The sequence below is a fragment of the Cebus imitator genome, unplaced genomic scaffold (genome assembly GCF_001604975.1).
Source record: "Cebus imitator isolate Cc_AM_T3 unplaced genomic scaffold, Cebus_imitator-1.0 Scaffold208, whole genome shotgun sequence".
Lineage (NCBI taxonomy): Eukaryota > Metazoa > Chordata > Mammalia > Primates > Cebidae > Cebus > Cebus imitator.
The window spans coordinates 2,240,852-2,263,390 of record NW_016107523.1 but is presented as its reverse complement, the minus strand read 5'-3'; the positions used below and the strand labels follow the sequence as shown (position 1 = coordinate 2,263,390).

The 22,539-nt window shown below is 34.4% G+C and overlaps 1 protein-coding gene across 9 annotated transcripts in view; it reads right to left on the bottom strand.

Moving 5' to 3' along the window:
• DMD (dystrophin) overlaps positions 1–22,539 on the bottom strand; it is a 2,133,401-nt gene that overhangs the window by 869,200 nt on the left and 1,241,662 nt on the right. For all 9 annotated transcript variants that reach the window (XM_017548497.2, XM_037745683.1, XM_037745686.1 and 6 more), the window contains one exon: positions 15,548–15,723. In XM_017548497.2, the coding sequence (XP_017403986.1) occupies positions 15,548–15,723 (176 nt within the window). The remainder of the gene's footprint in view (positions 1–15,547; positions 15,724–22,539) is intronic.

The following is a 22,539-nucleotide window of genomic DNA, read 5'->3' as shown; positions in this document are numbered from 1 at the left end:
CTCACTCTTGTTGCCCAGGCTGGAGTGCAATGGCAGGATCTCAGTTCACTGCAACCTCCACCTCCCAGGCTCCAGCAATTCTCCTGCCTCAGCCTCCTGAGTAGTTGGGATTACAGCCACATGTCACCACGCCCAGCTAATTTTTTTTGTATTTTTAGTAGAAACGGGATTTCACTATGTTGGCCAGGCTGGTCTCGAACTCCTGACCTCAGGCAATCCGCCTGCCTGGGCCTCCCAAAGTGCTAGAATTACAGGCATGAGCCACTGCACCCAGCCTGCTTTCTAAGATTAGCATTTGGTTTCATTGATTTTTCTTCCTTCTCCTTCTTTCTATTTTATTGACTTGTGCTCTAATCTCCATTATTTCCTTCCTTCTGCTTGCTCAGAGTTTACATGTTCTTCTATTTTAGTTTTTATGGTGAAAGTTTGAGTTAATGATTTGAGAACTTTATTCTTTTATAAAATAGGTATTTAAAACTAGAAGTTTCCCTTTAAGCACTGCTTTAGTTACATCCTATAAATCTTGACATGTTATGCTTTCATTTTTATTCAGTTCAAAATGTTTTATAATTTCCTATGTGATTTATTTTTTGGCCCATGGATTATTTGGAAGTTGTCGAATTTCAAAATATTTTGTTATCTCCCAAATTTCCTTCTGTTGTTGAATTCCAATTTAATTCTGACATATTAAGGGAACATAATTTTTACGAATTCAAACCTTTTAAGTATATTGAGATTTGTTTTATGACCTAGCATAGAATCTGTCCCAGAGAAAATTTCATGCACACTATAAAATAATATATACTCTACTTTCATTTGGTGGAGTGTCTGATAAATGTTAGTTAGGTCAAGTTTGTTAATAGTCTTGGTGATTTCTTCTATATTGTTGCTATTTTCCTGTCTGATTGGTCTGCCAGCTACTGAGAGTAGGGTTTGAAGTCTCCAATAATTATTGTTGAATTATCTAGTTCTTTGAATTCTGTCAATTTCTGCATCATAAAATTTGGGACTCTCCTATTAATTATATATGTCTATAATTTTTATATTTTCTGCTTAATTGACCCCTTCTATAATTATAAATTCCCTGTTTTTCTCTAGTTACATATTTTATCTTAAAGTCTATTTTGTCTGATATTAGTATTATCACTCCATTTTTATATGGAAACAATTTGCATGGTATATCTTTATTCTTTCAAATTATAAGGTTTTGGCTCTAACACATTTCTCATTTAAACAAATTATTGTTGAATATTTTAAATAATCCTTTCTGAAATCTCTGCCTATAATTGGAGTGGTTAGTTCACTCCCATTTACTGTAACTATTGACATGTAGGTTGAATATCCCATATCCAAAATACCTGGGACTGGAAATGTTTCGGATTTTGGATTTCTTCAGATTTTGTAATATTTGCAGATACCTAATGAGGTATCTTAGAGATAGGATCCAACTTTAAACACACATACATTTATATTTTATATATATACAACCTGAAGGTAATTTTACAAAGTATTTTAAATAATTTTGTGCAGGAAACAAAGTTTTGGCTGTGTTTTGGCTGTGACTCATTATAGGAGGTCAGGTGTGGAATTTTCCACTTGTGGTATTATATCAACCTTTAGAAAGTTCCAGATTTGGGAGCATTTCAAATTTCATATTTTTTAAATGGGAATTCTCAATCGTTAGTTACATTTACATGTGCCATATTGCATTTTTCACATCTTTTTCATATCTTTTTTGTTCCTGTTTCTCCTTTACTGCACTGTCTTGTTAAATAGTTATTTTTAGTGTATGATTTTACATTGTTTTTAACTATTTATTTTCTTAGTGCTTGCTCTAAAGATTACATAAGCAACTTAATTATCATAATTTACTTAAGTTCGAGCTAATTTAACAGTGTAAGAAATTTTTCTCTGCCAAGCTCCATTTTTGCTCCTCCTGCTTTTTGCTGTTACTGTCATATTACATCTATATATGTTATAAACATGATAACACAATGTTAAAATTTTTATGCAATCTTAGGTCTTTTTAAAAAGTTAATGGAAAATATATATCTATATTTATATAGTCTTTTATATTTATATATTTATCAGTTCTGTGACTCTTTATCACCTCATATGGATTCGAGTTACTGAATATCATTTCTTTTTAGACTGAATGACTTCATTTAGTTTTCCTTGTAAATCATGTAAGCTAGCAAGAAATATTCTCATTCTCAACGTGGTAATATCTTTATTTTACCTGTGTTTTTGAAGGATAGTTTTGTTTTATATGGAATTCTTGGTTGGCAATTTTGTGTTCTTTCAGTAGTTGGAATATGTCATTCCAATACCTCTGGCCTCTATTGTTCATGAGAAATTAACGGTCAATCATGTGTTCCCTGTACATGAGTCACTTTTTCTGGTTGTTTTAAAGACTTTTCCATTTGTCTTTCAATAATTTCAATTGAAACTATTTCAATAGTTTGAATCTGATGTTTGGGGTATTGATCTCTTTGTGTTTATTCTATTTGGGGCTTGTTGTGCTTCATCATATTTGCGAAGTATTTGGTCATTATTTCTTCAAATAATTTTTCTGCCTCTGTCATATTCTCTTTTTTTCTGGAACTTTTGTAACATCTACACTGATACACTCAATGTTTTGAGACAAGTCTATAAATCATGTTCATTTTTTTATACTATTTTTCTCTTATCCTCAGATTGGGTAATTTTTACTTGTTTTCAAATTTACTGATTTGTTTTTTCTGTCATATTATCTGCTGCTCTTGAGCCCCATTAGTGATTTTTAAAATTTTGGCTATTCAGCTTTCCAATTGTAGAATTTTCATTTGATTCTTTTTTATAGTGTGTATCTTTTTTTTGAGATTCTCTGTTGGTAGTTATTGTTATCATACTTTCATTTAATTATTTAAACATGCTTTTCTATAGTTGTTTGAAGGTATTTATAGTATGAGCGCTTAAGTCTCTATCTGCTAATATCTGGGCCAACTCAGAGACAACTTTTATTGACTGCTTTTCCTCCATGAAAATGGGTCACAGTTCCCTGTCTCTTTGAATGTATCATCATTTTTTTCTTGAAAATTTGACATTTTAAATAACCTATTAAAATAGCACCAAATTCTGATGTTCCTTCTTATGCCCAGAGTTTTTAAACTGAGGTTTTAATAACTTGCCTAGATGAAATCTATGGAATCTGTTTCCCCAAGGTTTGTGGTTGTTGACATTCTTTCCCCATCAAACAACAGAAACAAACTTTATGCCTAATTTCCTACAGGTAAGCATAGCTTAATTTGCATTAGTCAATAGTTGGTCAGCAATTCATCTTAAATACCTCAAGGCGGTAAGACTTCCAAATTTTGCTAAAGGTTTTTTATATGTGTTAGAAGGTATATTCAACATACAGGCACATTTAAAGTTTTCATAAAGGAGACACAAGGAGTCCTTATTGAGGCCCATTACGGCTGCCTTATTTTGCAGATACGCTAGTTAAATTAAATTTCTGGCCAGTTTGCCAAACAGTTTGTTTGTTCCAATCAAGGCTGCATCTTTAGGCCAGCTGAGTTGCTGTTTCGCCTTTTTGTTTGCCACCTAGGACTCCGCTGTTACTGACAATGCTTCTGGATATAGAGTTTTAAACTTGTGCTTCAAATAAAATCAGTCCCTGTGGTGATAAAGCTGCTGATTTCCATGGCTTTTTCTACCTTAATAGAACTAACATGCTTGACCAAGCTGGGAGCGGGGAGTGGGAGTAATATAGACAAATACACCTTAGGTTCATATTGTTCATATACAAAATTTAGTACTCTTTATCAATAATCAATTTGGCATATGCCATTGGTTGATATCCAGGGTCATAAAATGTGTTGTCCAGTGTGTCCCATTTTATCGATTCTTGGGGAGATTTGTCAAGCCACTCACTTTATCACCTCCAGAAGTCATGTCCCCAGACACTAACTTCTAAGCACCTACTCATGTGCTAGGCATAGACGTAGCCAATCTATTTACATTATCTTTTACTCTTACAACAACTCTATAAATATGTATTATTATGTTTATTTTTGAATGAGTAAAATGAAGTTCAGATAATTTAACTAGTTGGCACAAGAGAAAAGAGAACAAATTAAAAATATAAACACAAAGATACCACGTTACGTACCTCCAAAGGTAATAAGCACAAGTGGGAACACAAGTGATTATTACCCAGCATTTAATTGCCAGGTTTATTTAATGGCCAACCTGAAGTCCAAGTACCCTGATTTTCTACTGTCTAGCGTAAAGGTTAATTACCAAGAAAACACCAAATAAATCAGTAGGAGAAACAGGCTGTTTTTGTCATGGATAGACTCTAATCATTAAAAAACAGTCATTATATTGGTTCATAAAGTTAGATTTGATTCACACACGTAATTCTAGTAAAATCCAGGGTCCCACATGACCCATATTCATTAAAGGGTTACACCAACAGAGACACTGACCAGCAAAAATAGATCGCTGAAAAATAATTATAATTTTCTTTTAAATTTTGAAATTAATATAGGGAACTCATCTACAAGTTACAGAACATTCTAGAACTTTCATTTTTTCTCATCCTCACTTTTTTCATACCTATCGAGTTCTTCACAATCTTTCAACCTCTGAAACACTCCACAAACCATATCCACATTCAGAAATCCTTTTGTTCTTTTTATTGCATAAATGTTACTTTTCTAGATAATTTTCTTTTATACGATCATCATTTTCCCTTCAGTATTTTTCAAATTCCACACAATTTAAAATTTACAGGATGAATGGATAAAGAAATGGTGTTATATATATACTATGGAATATTATTCAGCCATAAAAAGGATGAAATCCTGTCATTTGCAGCAACATGGATAGAACTGGAGGTAATAATTTTAAGTAAAATAAACCAGGCACAGAAAGACAAATATTGTGTATTCTCACTTATATGTGGGAGCCAAAACCATGGATCTCATGAAAATAGAGAGTACCTTGGTGGTTACCAGAGGTCACAAATAGAAGTGGGGAGGGGGTAAAGGGGAAAAATAATATAAATGTACTTACTACCACTGAACTGTATTCTTAAAAATGGTAAAGCTATATTTACCTTTATTTATATAGAGGTGTATTTTACCTCAATAAAAATAAATTTTAAAAATTCAGGCCAATCATAATGGTTTATGCCTGTAGTCCCAGCACTTTGGGAGGCTGAGGTGGGCAGATCAATTGACCTAAGGCATTCAAGACCAGGTGGGCAACATAATGAAACCCTGTCTGTCTCTACCAAAAAAAAAAAAAAAAAATAGCTGGGTGTAGTAGCCCATGCCTGTGGTCCCAGCTACTCAGGAGACTGAGGTGGGAGGATCACTTGAACCTGGGAGGTTGAGGCTGCAGTGAACTGTGATCACGCCACTGTATTCCGACCTAGGTGGCAGAGCCAGATCCCATCTCAAAAAAATGTTCATAAAAGCATATCAAATATAGTACTTTCCTTAGACATAAGAGGAAGCACATATCTAAGAACACACAGGCTTGAAGGTGTTAAATTGGCAGAGGAAGAATCATAAATGTACTGGGGAACATTCACTTGCTTATTTGTCCTACCCCATCATCATTATTAGCTGCTTTGTTCACATAGCTAGATATGGTCACATGTAACAATAAGGGAAAAGGCACAGATTTGGGTCTAAATCACTGACTTTTAGTTATCAATCCTTCTATAACTTTGGTTAGCCTTGGACTTATATCTTAATTTTTTGAGCTGTAATTTGATAGTTTGTAACATGCTCTTAAGAATACTGCCATGCTATGCTTATCATCTCAAAGAGTCAGGTGAGATGATGGACATATAAAATCTCTATAACTAAGATATTGTGACAGTTAAGTGGGAAACATTTGTAAAACTCTTACCAAAGTCCCTTTCATAGAGAAAATACCCAAAATTTAGTGTCATTAATACTAGCTGTTACAACTTCCAAGTTTATAGTTTAGGTACATGAATAGATAGTGATACTACCCACAGTAGATTTGGGGGAGGAATATAACATGATGAGTTTTGGATATGCTGATTTTGAGATGGTTTTGAGACACAGGAGAGGAAATGCTCCATTTGAAGCTAGATATGTAGATCTAATTTGAAACTATTTATTGGGCCAAATATTAGACTTAGGGTATAAAATGAAATAGGTGACTTCGGTAGAGACTGCTTAACTGCTTACCGCATGATCCATTCTATTACATTTCAAATGTCCATTGCAGTGTGGCATCGTCACAAGAATAAATTCTGACCAATGATATATAAGCTAAAGTGTTACATAGATCTTCCATGAATTCCCTTTAAAAGGTTAGAGGTATCCCTTTTTTCTCCAGTTCCTACATCTTGCAGCCTGAAAAGCAGCTGTGATGGATAGAAATCTGATAGTTATCTTAGTCCATGACTGCAAGGACCACACCAAAGAATGGTAGAACTGTGAGACAGAAGGGATCTGGGTCTTCAACATCATAGAGCAATGATACCAACCTTGGATTACCTACTGGCAGATTCTTTCTACATGAAGATGAATACATTTCTACCTTGTTTCAGTTACTATAGTTCTTTTTGAATCTCTCTAGATTTCATTCTAATTGATACAGTGAAAGCTACACTTGTTGCTATGGATAACAATCAGGGAAACTGTATAGAATGAGAAGAAGAGAGGGTTCAGAACATGTCCCGGAGAGACATCAGGATGTTAGTTGCAGGTAAAGCAAGCACTGTCATCCATATAGTAAGGAATTACATAGAGAGTAAAAACAAAGTCAGAAGTACTGACATGGAAGACAGATAGGACCAAGCGCTAATACAGAAAGTGTTCAGTTGATGTCACAAGGCCTACAGATAATAGGACTAAGATATGTCCAGTGCATTGAACTATAAGAAATCATTGGCATTCTTGGCAATAATGGTTTCTGAGCAGTGATTTGGATTAAAAGCAAAAGCGAGAGAGGGGAGGGAGATGTGATAATAGAGAATGTGTGTTTAAGTAACAGTGACTATGAAGAAGATTCAAATGGGAATAATAACTAGAAAGGGGAAGTAAGAGACATTTGTTAACTTTGGTTGCCCACAGTCTGAACACTCTGATTATGTGGAAAAAAAATCCCCAAATAAGAATGGAATCTGATGGGAGAAGTTCAGTTTTTGAATCTGGAATGAGTGACAGAATTATAAGGCACTATCTAGAATTCTTTCTAGTAGCAATGACATTTTTCACGCAGTGTCTGCAATGGTAGAGTGGACCATGACAACATTCAGATCTAGTGTACGGGGACCAGATGTCACGGCACATGCTTGCAATCCCAGGACTTTGGGAGGCTAAGATAGTGGATCGCTTGAGTTCAAGAGTTCAAAACTGAATCTAGGGTATGACTTGAATTATAGTTCTTGGAGCTGAGCCTCTTTTTTTGGGTTCTGACCATTTTGAACTGGTTTTCTATCTCTTTGTTTAGGAATAGGAACAGGTCTGTATCTTTCTCCTAAAGTCCATTTTGGTTTATTTCAACAAAATTCTGTTATTCACAGATATGAATCCTGACAAGTACAGTGGAATACATTTGGAAAGGAGTGTTTAAATATATCTATGTTTTAATCTAGGAACTAGTAACATTCACCTGATCAGGGATAGAGAGGCAGTAGAAAAAGGGTAAAGACATGCTTGTGTTTATGTGCATTCAGGAGAGAGAATAATTAATTGGGACAAGGTTCCTGTGAAATAAGAGATAAGGCATTCTGCTGAAAATAAGGATTGTTATATATTCACCATCGTAATGGTAAATGAGAAATTGTTAGATTGGCAACTTACACAAATGTAGTACTTTCCATTTTACAAAGAAATATTAAAGAAAACATGATAATAGACTTATTATACATATCTAAGATATCCATTAATTATATTAAACCAAGGGAAGGAATCAATAAAATAATCAACACATTTTTCTCTTAGGAGTTTGGGTTTTCTTTTGCAAATGAAGCTAGGTCACTTACCTGTGGATAGCGCATTCCTTTTTTGGAAGGTTACGGTTTGTGATTCTAACATAAAAAACACTTTGTAAATGAGTGCTTCTAATTATGAAATATGTCACATATTTTTGAGGGTAAACTATTCAAGTTTCTTTGTAACAAAGAAAATAAATGCATAATGCCATTTGGCCCGGGTTTTTTTTGTTTTTGTTTTTGTTTTTTTGTATGTTTTTTTAATGGTACAGTCTTGGTGCAGCTGCTGTTAGGTCAAATGGACAGATAGACTTTAAATGCAATAAGCTTAAAGGGAGAGTGAATTTATAGGAATGCAAGTTAAGGGGTCCAACCAGGGCATGTATTTTTTGTGTTTATTTTTCATGTTATGGGCTCTATAGCTACCCTTATATTGACTATTTGCAGTATAGTCAAATAAATGCTGTAGTCATACTTTAAATATGCATATAGACATCTACTCATTCCCTAGGGTGTCCCAAATAAAAAGGGCTCATTTCTGATTGGCAATCTGCAGGATGAAATCTTTGAACTTCTTTTTCTCTATGTTGTGATAGGTTTTTCCTGATTTATCCCAAATATTTTGTTTGCCAACCCTTCTGATTTGTGATAGTTTATAGCAGTACTCTGTGGCCCCATAAAGATCACCCATATTACTTTGGTTCATTTGTCACTACTAGTGCTCATATGCCACATTGGCTTCCTGATACCTGAACTCCTTTCCCAAGCAGTGATTAATGGTTACTGTGTACCCTGGGAATTCTGTTTTGTTTACTGGTTAGCAAATTAATGACTTGAGAAATGTATTGTACAGAGAAGCAGTTAGTTGAATGGAAATTGCTACCATCTCTACATTGAGAACAAAATGGCTTAGTGTCTTTTGCCCTTGTCTTCCCCCTGATGTTTAGACTTACATATTCAAACGTATATTTTCTGATTACCTTATTTTAAATGTTCCACGAGCCCATTAAGACTATTATATCCAAAGTTGAAATCTGTATGTCTGATTTGCTTTCCTTTTTCCATCTGGTTATTATCCTTTGTATTTCCTATGCTAACAGCATTCCATTCAGCCAGTTCCCCAAGCAAACAAACAAACAAACAAACAAAAAACCTGGAAAAGAGATCATCTTAGAATTGTCCCTTCATTCCCCTCATCATCCCATCTAATTAATAAGTTGTTCCACTGTCATCAAATATTTCATGAATCTGCCTCATTTCTGTAATTCTATTCTGCTCACTCACTGTCTCTAACTTAAGCCACCCTGTCACCAGTTTTACTCTCTTTATTTCACTCTGAACTCAACTATCAAAGGGGCATATAAGGATGCAAATATAAAGCATATAAAAACTTCCCAACATATATAAAGAAAGCTCATCATCACTGGTCATTAGAGAAATGCAAATCAAAACCACAATGAGATACCATCTCATGCCAGTTAGAATGGTGATCATTAAAATATCAGGAGACAACAGATGCTGGAGAAAATGTGGAGAAATAGGAACACTTTTACACTGTCGGTGGGAGTGTAAATTAGTTCAACCATTGTGGAAAACAGTGTGGTGATTTCTCAAGGATCTAGCACTAGAAATAGCATTTGACCCAGCAATCCCATTACTGGGTATGTACCCAAAGGATTATAAATCATTCTGTTATAAAGACACATGCACAGGTATGTTTATTGTGGCACTGTTTACAATAGCAAAGACTTGGAACCAACCCAAATGCCCATCAATGATAGACTGGATAAAGAAAATGTGGCACATATACACCATGGAATACTACGCAGCCATAAAAAAAGGATGAGTTAATGTCCTTTGCAGGAACATGGATGAAAGTGGAAACGATCATTCTCAGCAAACTAACACAAGAATAGAAAACCAAACACCACATGTTCTCACTATAAGTGGGAGTTGAAAAATGAGATCACATGGATACAAGGAAGGGAACATCACACACCAGGGACTGTTGGGGAGTAGGGGGATAGGGTAGGGATAGCATTAGTAGAAAAACCTAATGTAAATGATGGGGTGATGAATGCAGCAAACCACCATGGCATGTGTATAACTATGTAACAAACCTGCATGTTTTGCACATGTACTCCAGAACTTAAAGTATAATTTAAAAAAACGACTTCCCAACATCCTTATATCCTATCTTGGAAAAAAATTGTTTGAGATTTTAAATCTTCCATGCCCTGGTCTATCTTGACTGTTTCATTTGTCACTGTGTCATTTTTCAGCCTTTATACATATAATAGGGAGTCCCTTTATCAAATTTTATTAGGGAAGTGGATAGGTGGTTTTTGGAAAAATATTGTAAAATTGGAGGAATTATATAAATGCGTTTACACGTATTCAAACATTTTATTTTTCTTAGAATATACAAATGGTCACTAATTTACCTCACCTTTTGGTATGGGGTCCAAGACTTTTCCTGGAGTAAAAGCCCACAGACTGAAGTTAAGCATATTATTCCTTGCATAAAACACTTCTACATTTCATAATCTGCGACATTTAGTTTGGTTTCTTTAAAGTACAGTCATGTTTGGAGATGCTCGAAATAATCTGAATGCAAAATACCTCCAATTTTTTGGGATTCTATCCCTCATACCCAATCTTAAACAGATGTCTTACCTATATCTAATTCAACAGCACTGTTTTATTGTTTGTTTTTGTTTTGTGTTGAGATGGAGTCTTGCTCTGTCACCCAGGCTGGAGTGCAATGGCACGATCTTTGGCTCACTGCAACCTCCACCTCCTAGGTTCAAGCAATTCTTCCACCTCAGCCTCCCAAGTAGCTGGGACTACAGGTGTGTGCCACCACACCTGGCTAATTTTTGTATTTTTTTAGTAGAGATGGAGTTTTGCTATGTTGGCCAGGCTGGTCTTGAAATCCTGACCTCAGGTTGTCTACCCGCCCTGGCCTCCCAAAGTGCTGGGATTACAGGCATGAGCCACTATGCAAGCTCTTTTTTTTTTTTTTTTTTTTTTGCTAATCACCTTTATTAAGTCTTTCAAAGCATTCAATTTAGTATTCATAGAAAACACAATTCTCTTATCTTTCCATTTATACTTCATTAGTTTTTTGTGATATTTAATTAAATAGGAAAATTTTAATAACTTGCATAGACAGGGTAGGAACCACAGACTGTTGACTCTTGGAGAATATACTATCAAATGGTGGGAGCCAAAATACATGGTACCAGAAAGGACACTTGAATATCTTTCAGAAACATCTACAGGTTACTCGTATCCATAATTAAGTTTGTAGTGGGAATTGGGCAGTTCATACATAGAAAATGAAGAGTGTAGGGTAATTTAATGGTGCTTACTTTTCTAAGAGAGCTATTTAATATTGAACTGTCTATAGTCCTTCAATGTAGGCCATTTTTTCTGGCTTCAGTGATTTTGCTCCTGTCACTTTTTCTCTCTGGCATGTCCATTTATTCTTCATTTGCTCCCTCTCATCCTTTAAGGCCCATCCCAGAGATCATGTTCCCTACAAACTCTCCCTATCTCCTACTTTCCCAGGCACATAAAAGGTCATGGAAGGCAACAAATAAAGTGTATTCACTTGTATATCTCCACACAGTGGTATCCTTAGTACCAGCCAATGCAACAACATATTTGGTGCCAGCTAGTCAGTTTCACTAGAACTAGCCAAGTTGAAAAAATAGAATATGACATAAAACAATTAACTATGAAGCTGATTTTTCATAGCCTTTTGATGAAGAATTATTAATGTCCTTGAAAGCTTTTCAAGAGTCAACAGAGAACAGATGGGAAGATACCAGCTTTTCCATAGACACCTGTGAATAATAATATCTGTTTGATTCTCTCTGATCAATCTAAAAATAGCTCTTTGGTAATATGTATTGCATCTAGAACATCTTGTGGCTCTATGTAGAATGAGGCTAAATATCCAGTTTCAGGGCTAATTCCTACTTAGTTCACTTAAAATTTATTAGGATATGGTGAAACTTGGGTAAAAAAATGTACAAGTTGTTTGAATCAAAAAGCTGCTTTTTGCTATAAGTAGCTAAAGAAATTGAAGTCGCTTGTCTCTTAAATGTATTAAATTCTGAAGAACACCTAAAACATTATTAACCAAATTCCTTTCATTTTTTTAAGACTAGAAAGGATCAAGGTCAATTTCTAGAATTGCAAATGTACCCATGGATATGTGATAACATGATAAAAACATAAAAATTGGTCTGGCTCTTTAGATCTATTTTTAACCTATATAATAATGTCAGCTGTAAAGATTTAAATCTTCAGTTTAATCTGAATGTGAATAAAATTCTTACCATATAAATTAAGAAAGTATTTACTGGCTATCTACGATATGTCAGGCTTTCTGTTAAGTACTATGGATTATAGAGATAACCATAAGAAAGTTCTCTGCTCTCATGAAACTTTTAATCTTGCTGGGGAAAAGCATATATAAATAGGAATGATACATGATAGATACATAAAATATTACATGAGTATTATAAAAAGGGGGGCAAGAAAACCTTAAAAGAATAAACTGCTTATGTATGAGAAGAGCAGGTCCCATTCACTGAGGTAATAGCACTTAAGATGAGTCTTGAGGGATGTGTAAGATTTTGAGAAAAAAAAAGGGGAAAGGGAATTCAACCAAAGAAAGACGAAGAACAGAAAAATTCAGGTCATTCAAAGCTTCAGACATAAATGGAAATAGTGGAAATGATAGAAAACATGGTTGGAAAAAGAAGTCAGAACAGATTCTATATCCAATTCTTTTGCTACTATGTGTGGCCATCAAAGGTAAGTGGAAGGTTGGTGGGAAGAAACTGTAAGTATAAACCAGAGAATCCTGAAGGACAAAACTGAGATAAATAATGCAAGATCTGATCTAGAGTAAGGACTCTGGAGTCAGACTGTGGGACTATATCCTGGTTCAAATACTTGTTAGCTGAGCAATCTTGGGCAAAGAGTTTTATCAATCTGTGACCTCATTGCCTTTTATAAAATTAAAAGGAGAATAGCAACTATTTCACAGAGTTGTAACAAGTATTGAGCTATGTAAAATACTTGGAACAGTGCCTGACAATATTGTTATCACCATCACTGCCACCACCACCCTAACCATCATCATCATACAAAGGTATGTATGAGGTATATAGATTCAAATATCTATGGAAATACAATTAATATAAATGAACAAAGTGGGACAGGTGTTGCAAACTGAGGACAAATCTTGTTTACTGAAGGCAATGCTTCTCAAACTTTATTGTGTATGTGAATCACTTGGAAATCGTATTAAAATGTTGACTGTTATTTATCTTATTTTTTACCTGTGCAATAAATAACTTCTGTTTCCTTCTAACTTCTGCTTGGGTTGCACTGAGACTATGCCATTGACTAGAAATACTTTCAATGACAAAAGCCCTTCTACAATTGTTAGGTTAACATGCTCTTTGTAAAATATTATTTTATTTATTTTTACTTGATTTGCTACTGGATGCTTGGAAATAGCTATGAGTATATTGGTAGAACCAGCACTTATATTTTATTACATTTTTACATTTCATAAAATTTAAATGATATAAAAATCCTGAGGAAGTATGCCACAAAAGTGATCTCAGTGGAAATTTAAATATGTTAACATTTATTTTTAAAATGTAGCGTGAAATAGACAACTTTAAAAGCTGAGTTAAAAAAAAAAACTCAAGGAAGCTGATCTTGACTTTTTAAAGCACAAAAGTGCAATATTTAATGTAGGTCAACATGTTTAAATGGGAAATTTCTTTTCTAATTACAGCCAAATCCCTAGCTGTAATTAACCTAACATTTGTATAATATTTCACAACAGAGTCGGTGTATACTACTTTCTAATAAACTTAGAAAGATCTAAAATTTTAGAGCTTATTTGGTGAAACTGGCATATTGCTATATCTTTATTATAAATTATAATGTGCCTTTAGAGCCCAATAACAGATAACAAGATTTTGAAAATTCAAGTAAATGAGAGTTATCAGAGAGAATATTAATATGCACTATTCAAATATTATATGAGCAAGATATTTTAAAATAGGAAACAATACTTTATATATTTTATATATTTAATATATACTTTACTTTATATATTATATAAAAATAATCTTCCAGTCAGTTTAATCCTTTTTATGAATTATATATATGCGCGCGCTTGTGTGTGTGTGTGTGTGTGTGTGTGTGTATGCATGTATATATATATATATTATGGTATCCAACTTTTTAAAATTTTCTTATTTCTTACCATCTTTAGATTAGATTGAGCCTAGTTCAGAAGTAACATTATACAAGTTTATACTTGTTCATTTTATAAGCACATCAGTTATTTCAATAATGGATTACTAGTATGATTAATAGAAGGATTTCAATCTGGGATGAAGTAGTTTAACTACAAACTTTAGTTCTTCATTTTATCTATCTATAATCAAGAAGATTTTCAAAACCAAGACTTAATAAAAATGATTTTCGAGAGGCTATTATTCTTTAACTTTGGCAAGGGGTGTGTGTGTGTGTGTGTGTGTGTGTGTGTGTGTGTGTGTGTGTCTTTAGGTTAACTAATGTGTTTCTTTTGTACAAAATGTGAATTGTATCTACTTTCTGAATAATGTAACATGAATAAAGAGGGAAAGAGGAGGTGGGCAAAGACAAATGTCATAATTCCCAAATCTTATTTTTAATACATCTTAACAAAAGATATTCACCAATGAGTTGTTCTAGCTTCCTGAATATTAAAATCCACATATTATGTGGATGATAGGTGGGATGCAAGAGCTTGGCAATAGAACAACGTCCTCATTGTTCACAACAATTGTATCATTTGGTAAATAAAGGCCAAGTCTTCCCTTATGAAATAAGACACATTAACATCAACAACTGGAAGTATAATACAAAATCCCATTTATAAACTATGTATACTTTCCAACTGCAGCAGCACACATTTGGCTTTCTGTGCCTTCAATACATTCCAAGGGAAATTTAAATGATGATTACATTTGACAGTAACCTTTTTGAGGTTTTGTTTTCCCCATTAAACGTGAACATTTTTGGCTCAAGTTCCCCTTCAATAATATATTCACAAATGTGGTGAAAATACAGGTAAATATCACTATCACTTTTTTTAGCTTCATAGTCATATTCATAGCTATTTTTAAAACTAAGCAAAGATCTGTCTTTCCTGCAAAACAATCATTTATAATTGCTTTTTAAAATATTGAAAAATAACTGAGATTCAGCTTGTTGAAGTTAAAATATATTGAAGACATTCATTTTAAGCAATCATGTGTGATTTTTAAAACAAACTTAAAGTTTCAAATAGCAGAAAAGCACTATCAACAAGTATATATTTTAGTATATGAAAATAAAAGAAAATAAAAATTACTGCTGTTGATTAACGGTTGATGGGTTCCTTAATGCTAGTGTCTTTCACCCTGCTTATAATCTCTCAGGAAATATTTGTTTAAGGACAGCTTAAAAAGCTCTGCTAAAACGTTATAGTTTCTATTTGATCTGTCATCCTACCTCTTTTTTCTTTCTGACAGCTGTTTGCAGACCTCCTGCCACCGCAGATTCAGGCTTCCCAATTTTTCCTGTAGAATACTGGCATCTGTTTTTGAGGATTGCTGAATTATTTCTTCCCCAGTTGCATTCAATGTTCTGACAACAGTTTGCCTCTGCCCGATGCCATCCTGGAGTTCCTATAAGATACCAAAGAGGCAAAACGAAAATGAAGCCCCATGTCTTTTTATTTGAGAAAAGATTAAAAAATGTGCTACAACATGCGGTTGTACAGGGAGAGAAAGAAATATAAAAGCTCCACGTGAAAATTTCTCTATGAAACTGACATGCCCATACCCAAAGGATACAAGACAGAAAGACACCTTTTATGTGTCAGGGAAAAAGCACCCTCTCGGTTAGCTCCAGTTTTTATTTTTGTAAGCTTGTCAGCTAGAGGATGTTATAATGTCCTACAAATCAATTAGTTGGAAAACTTCTCAAGAGTAAACTCAATTTCTTGTCCCCACAAGGATGTTCCATGTTTAATAGTCTATGAAATGTTGTAAAATTTAAACATGAACAAAGTATTTGGGTTTCCTAGTGACTGTGGATACGAGAGGTGAAAAAGAACAAACATAGTTTAGGCACAGTATTTAAAAAACCCTCTAGAGATATTTAAATAAAAATAATTGCTCTATTAAAAGGAAATTTATATCAAATTCTGTCTGCATCAATGTATTTTGCATTGTAAGCCACATAAAACTGAGAATTAATTGCTTTCAGGAGTATCCCATCAAGATATCCCTAAGGTACATTAATAAATTTTAAAATAATCTATAGTTACCAGAACATTTTTATGGTTGTGAAGCTTAAATATTGTTTACTTTTTACCTCAATGAAAATTTAAAACTATCAGAAAAATAGTTCCATTGAAAAGGAGAATATTATAACCAAGTACACAGAAAACAAAAAAGCTTTGTACCATTAAATAAAAATGGCAATTATGTTCCGTTTAACTTAAAAAAAAAAAAAAGGTTGGGCACAGTGGCTCGCATCTGTAATCTTAACACTTTGGGAGGACAAGGCGGGTGGATTACGAGGTCAGGAGTTCGAGACCAGCCTGACCAACATGGTAAAACCACATTTCTACTAAAAAATTCAAAAATTAGCCAGGCATGGAGGTGGGTGCCTGTAATCCCAGCTACTCAGGAGGCTGAGGCAGGAGAATCACTTGAACCTGGGAGGCGGAAGTTGCAGTCAGAAGAGATTGCACCATTGCACTCCAGTCTGGGTAACAGGGTGAGATTCTGTCTCAAAAAAAAAAAAAAACAACAAAAAAAAAGATAACCTAGAATTTGTAAGGCAATTAAAATAGCACATTAACTAAATATAAACCTTAGAAAATGAAATAATATCTGAGAACCTACCATATTTAAATCTAAATGACTCAAATCCTTATGTTACTGACAGAATATTGTCAATATGTAGAACACTCTCCTAATAGATGTGATTCAAATTCTCTTATATTTTTATATTCTCCTACTCCTTGACACAATACCAAGCTTATAGTAGCCCCCAGTATATGTTGCTAAATGAAGAAATGAATGCATGTTTTCTGAGACTGAGGTAAAGCTCCCTTAGACTCCCATTTCACAAACAGTTCTTGGCTTCTTTTTTCTTTTTTTTTTTTTACTACATTCAAGCAAAATTATTTTTGAATAATAGAAATTTTGGTAGCTTACTTTTAGCAATTAAAATACTCTGTAAATCAGCAAAAGTGATAACAAGGTCATTATTCCAGTGACACAGTGCTTCACAATGAATGTAAAACCATGCACAGTTACTGAACTATTCACAAGCTGTCCTGGCCATACTTTCTTGAATGCCCATGAGATGTGCTCTAGTAAACATGTGATATTGCCTTGTAACTAGTTGGCTTTGCTCCATTGCTTACATCTCACTCTTTACCACCTGTTCAGATCAGTGTTGCATGTGACAGTCAGTGATTAGTAATAGAGACACCAGTCATAACAAACTGTGTCTATATCTTAGGTTGGTGCAAAAGTAATCATGTTTTTGCCATTACTTTTATATCATAAATTCTTTGAGGTCAGATATTGTGTCTTTTTCATGATTGTTTCTTATTGTTTACTACCATGTTTGCTGCATGGAAGGTTTCAATAAGTGTCTGCTGAGTAATGTATGAATTTATGAATAAGAGAAGTGGGAAAGAAGTGGAGGGAGAAAGAAAGGGTTGGAGGAAGAAAAGAAGGGAGGAAAGGAGAGAGGACAAGAAAGGAAAGGAGGAAGTTCAGGCTCATCATCACCTTGGTGTCATTAGCATTAATACTTATTACTTATCCTCCTAAAGATTCAAATAAATAAGCATAATTTTCTAGGTTTTAGGCAGTGTATAATCTAGTTGAAAAGATAAGACACAGCTGTAAGTGAGAATTTGTTATACTATATACAGTAGGATAAAAAGGCAAGGTGATCAATAAATGGTAGGTCAGAAGAGGGATGATGTCAGCAAAAAGGACAAGCAGAAACAACTTCTGGGTGAATTTGGAGGTTAAAGAATGGTAGGACTTAGGCATATGGAGGGTTAGGAGCAGTGAGAGTGTGGCAGAAGTTAAGACCTGTGGTGTGTAATTTCCATGATCTGACGAGTATAACACTGGGATCTATGACACTGTGTAAGAGGAGTTAAGGGAGGAGTACAGGCCTAGGCAGAGAACTTGAGGCAACATAAACTACTCAGGCAACATGAACTATTACATAAGAATGACCACTGTTTGTTAAACTGGATCATGCAAGCATCACTGACTACTGAATTGGGAAAAAAAATAAGATAGACGTCCAGAAGGTAGAGGGTAAAGATCATGGCTCATATTTTTTCCTTCAGTAGTGTCCAATACTTATAAATATTACTTCATTCTTTAAAAAAATGCATGGGCCCACATCAGAATCAGATGTGTACCATAGCGGTGCTTCTTAGATTTTAATGTGCATAAAAATCTCCTGGGGATCTTGTTTAACTGCAAGTTCTGCTTCAGTAGTTCTGTGGAGGCACCAAAATTCTTTATTTCTTACAAACTTCGAAAGGTTGCCAATACTGCTGGTTCAGGAATACCATTTTGAGTTGTCAGGTAATAGACCTTTTGAGTCTTTGTTAAGTAATCAAGATATTCTTCTTGCTGCTTATAATACTATAAACTAAAGCTGCTGCAGCATTTTTTTTTTTTTTTTTTTCTCTGAGACGGAGTTTCACTCATGTTACCCAGGCTGGAGCGCAATGGCGCGATCTCGGCTCACAGCAACCTCTGCCTCCTGGGTTCAGGCAATTCTCCTGCCTCAGCCTCCTGAGTAGCTGGGATTACAGGCACGTGCCACCATGCCCAGCTGATTTTTTGTAGTTTTAGTAGAGACGGGGTTTCACCATGTTGACCAGGATGGTCTCGATCTCTTGACCTCGTGATCCACCCGCCTCGGCCTCCCAAAGTGCTGGGATTACAGGCGTGAGCCACCGCCCCCGGCCTGCTGCAGCATTTTTATCTCAGCCTCCTTGCTTTGTAGTTTTGATCTTGGCCTTTTTGCTTCATGGCTGATGGCTTCAGTGACTTTTACAACCTAATTGTAGAATCAGCGATGGTTTTATGATTTCGGTTTCCCAAATAAGAGACAGAATTGAATAGCTAAGAGTGAACCAATCATTTAAGATTGTTAGATCTAAATCTCATTTATATAGAATCTCAAATCAGGGCTTTCAGGTTTCTTAATTTTGTGAAAGTAGAGCTCATTAAATAGTCTACTGCATTTGTATGAGAAGGTTTTGCAACAGGAGAAATATTTACAGTGCATGGTATGCTCAAGGAGAGTTCTCAGTGATAAAGCATAATGGAGAAAAATAAGGGATCAAAACAGAAAGTAATAATTTGTACATGGTGTTTTCTGAGCTGGAAAAGATAACATTGGATTTACAAAATTAAATGTAAAATCTCAATCAACTTTTTTCACCCGGTGAACGACATTAATTAATTTTAATTCTATAGCTTCTAAATATTTTAAGTACTGAATTATTCATTGCCAATAAAATTTCCAAACTTTGATATCATATTAATGTACTGTTGTCATAGGCATTCTTATCTATTTCTCTGGCAATTAACATCTAGTCTTAGTTCTGGACAAAAAGAAAATCATAATTAAGTCCGTTGGATTATTTATGATAGTTAGAAAGGCTATTGTGTTTTGATTCCAATATTAAAGTATTCATTCTTAATAAGAAGTGCACATCTAATTCCCATGGGGAGATTTTCAAAATATAAGAGCCCAGAATTCCACTCTAAGTCTAGTGAATCAGAATTTCTGGGGACAAAGGTATATGAAACAGATACAGTAAAAAGAAAGGGTAGGTTAGAAACATGTGCAGAGGACAGGGAAGCAGGAGGGACATGTGGAATTACTGTATTATTTTCAACTCCTCCTCTGCTTTTTAAGTCAAAAGGTATTCCTAAATTATAGAAAATAGCACTGTAATATATGTAAGTCCTTCAAATCAGGTCAAATTTGGGAGAAGGAAAGAGGAAATACAGGCAAAGAAAGAATTGCTACATTTTTATTTTTATACAGTGAAGGATAAAAGAAAAAGAGACCACTAACTTTTATATGAAAACATTGTATACTTTTTTTTTAAAAAAAAGTCTATTTGTAAAACTTTCCAAAACTGTATGAAAATAGAATAGATGAAAAATAAAAATGTGACAAACGAAGAAAAAGAATAAGCTAACAAGCAGTTATAAGAAACTGTACCATGACAAATCGGATAAATTATGTAGGAAATTAAAAAATTGGCAAAATATCACAAACTAGGGAGCAATACAGAAAAAAAAAGAGATTAAACGCAATTGATAGAAAATATAAAGACAGGGAAATAGAGGAAAGAGAAAGAAAACTTCACTGAACAAGCAGATATGTCAAGAATCCAATACTGAGATTTACTTGTAATTTTGTTAACAAATTATTTTGAGGCAGGTTAATCATTAACTGAGTTTACTGACTGGTCAAGAGAAAATATGTAATAAAATGAAACTTGGGGAGAGTTGTGAAACTGAGAATTTCATGGTGCAATTTCATACAAATATGGTGCTTTCTCTTTTTTTATCCTAAGATCATTCTCATTGTTTCTCTTTGTCAGTGCTCAGAATTCAGGAGTCTGAAATACAGTTTCTGATGTTTTCCTCAAAGATAAATAAAGCAGTTTTACCAGTCACGTTAATTATTAGACAAAATAGTCAATAGTATTTTCAGAGATTTTAATATGCTTCAGTAATATCTTTCAACTTTTATCAGATGATGGATTTTTGTAACGAAGCAACATAAATGGACAAATACTCAAGGCATCTGCTAAGCATAGCAACCGGACACATTCAACTTAGCCTGTCCATAGACTAAGGAACTCTATCTTGCTGGAAGATCTGATAACCTTGTGGGAGCATCTTAGTAGAGTCAGAAGAATCCAAAGATGGCTAAAGTTGGGAAATCTTTAAAGTTTGGAAAATGGAGAGAGGGATAAAATAGTATAAAAAAAGAGTTGAAAAATAGTATAGAAAAGAAACTAGGAAGGATAAGAAAGCAGTGAAAAATGGGTGAGATAAGTAGCCCTTTTTTCAGTAAAGAAAGACTGAAAGCTATAAGAGGCAAGAATCAAGGTCAAGGAGAGCTCAGAATGAGGAGAACAAGAATCAAGTCCACATATGAACTACAAGATAATATCCAAATATGTTAGTACAAGAGGGAGCATGAAAGGACCATCCTCTTCTCCCCACTGCCTTCTCAGCTGCCTCTCCTGCCACCTCTCCTTCTCATTTTCAAGCTTAGCTCCCACTCCCAGTAAAACTGGATAACTTTCTAATTCCTTGACAATACTGCTAAGTTGTGTAGGACAAATTCGTTACTTATCTTCAATAGTCAGCATAAAAGTTCTCCCTTTCTAGAAGCCTTTTAAGAGGCCACAGGGAACTAAGCACCCCTCCTCTGCACAGGTATTTATAAAATATTTTTATTTTGTGTCATTCTCATATGTATTAGATGTTACAGCTGAATATTAAGACCGAATGAAGGCTTTCTTCTTTAGAACAGAAAATACATTTCTAAATTTGAACTGCACTACAGGTTCAACTTTTAGCTAAGGACCTCCAGTTCTTTAATAGCAATTTGCAAGTAACTCAGTCAAATAAAAAGGCCCAGTCTTGTGCCTATTCACAACAGCAAAGACATGGAACCCACCTAGTTGTGAAACAATGGTAGATTGGATAAAGAAAATGTGGTACATATAAACCATGAAATACTACATAGTCGTAAAAAGAATGAAATCATGTACTTTGCAGCAGCATGGATGCAGTTGAAGGCATAATCCTAAGCAAATTAATGCAGGAACAGGAAAACAGATACTATATGTTCTCACTTATAAGTGGGAGCTAAATATGGAACACATATGGACATAAATACAGGAACAACTGATACTACAGACTAGGAGAGGTGGGAAGGGAGGATGCGCATCGGTTGAAAAACTACCCATCAGGTACTATGCCCACTATTTGGGTGATGAGATCTGTATCCCAAACCTCAGCATCATGCGCCATTCCCCTGTGACAAGCCTGTATATGTATCCCCTGTATATAAAATAAAATTTGATTATTTTAAAAAGGATTCGTCTTTACAACAAACAATCAGAAATAAAATACACCTTTTTAGCCTCTTCTTTCTCCTGGTATCATTTTTTTTTTTTCATTTCAGTAAACATTTATTGTACTTTACTAATAAAAATGCTGAAACCATAGAAATGTTTGTGTGTGTTTGTTACAGGAACTAGAGTTAAGAGCAGGTCTTGTTAGATTTCATTTAATACCCTCTTTTTCCTGTGACGTATAATAGTAGATATGCTCTTGGAACAATTTCCCATCTGCTCCTGATAATGGTTGCTATAAAAGAATAATGAGAGTTCCTTCTAAAACTAG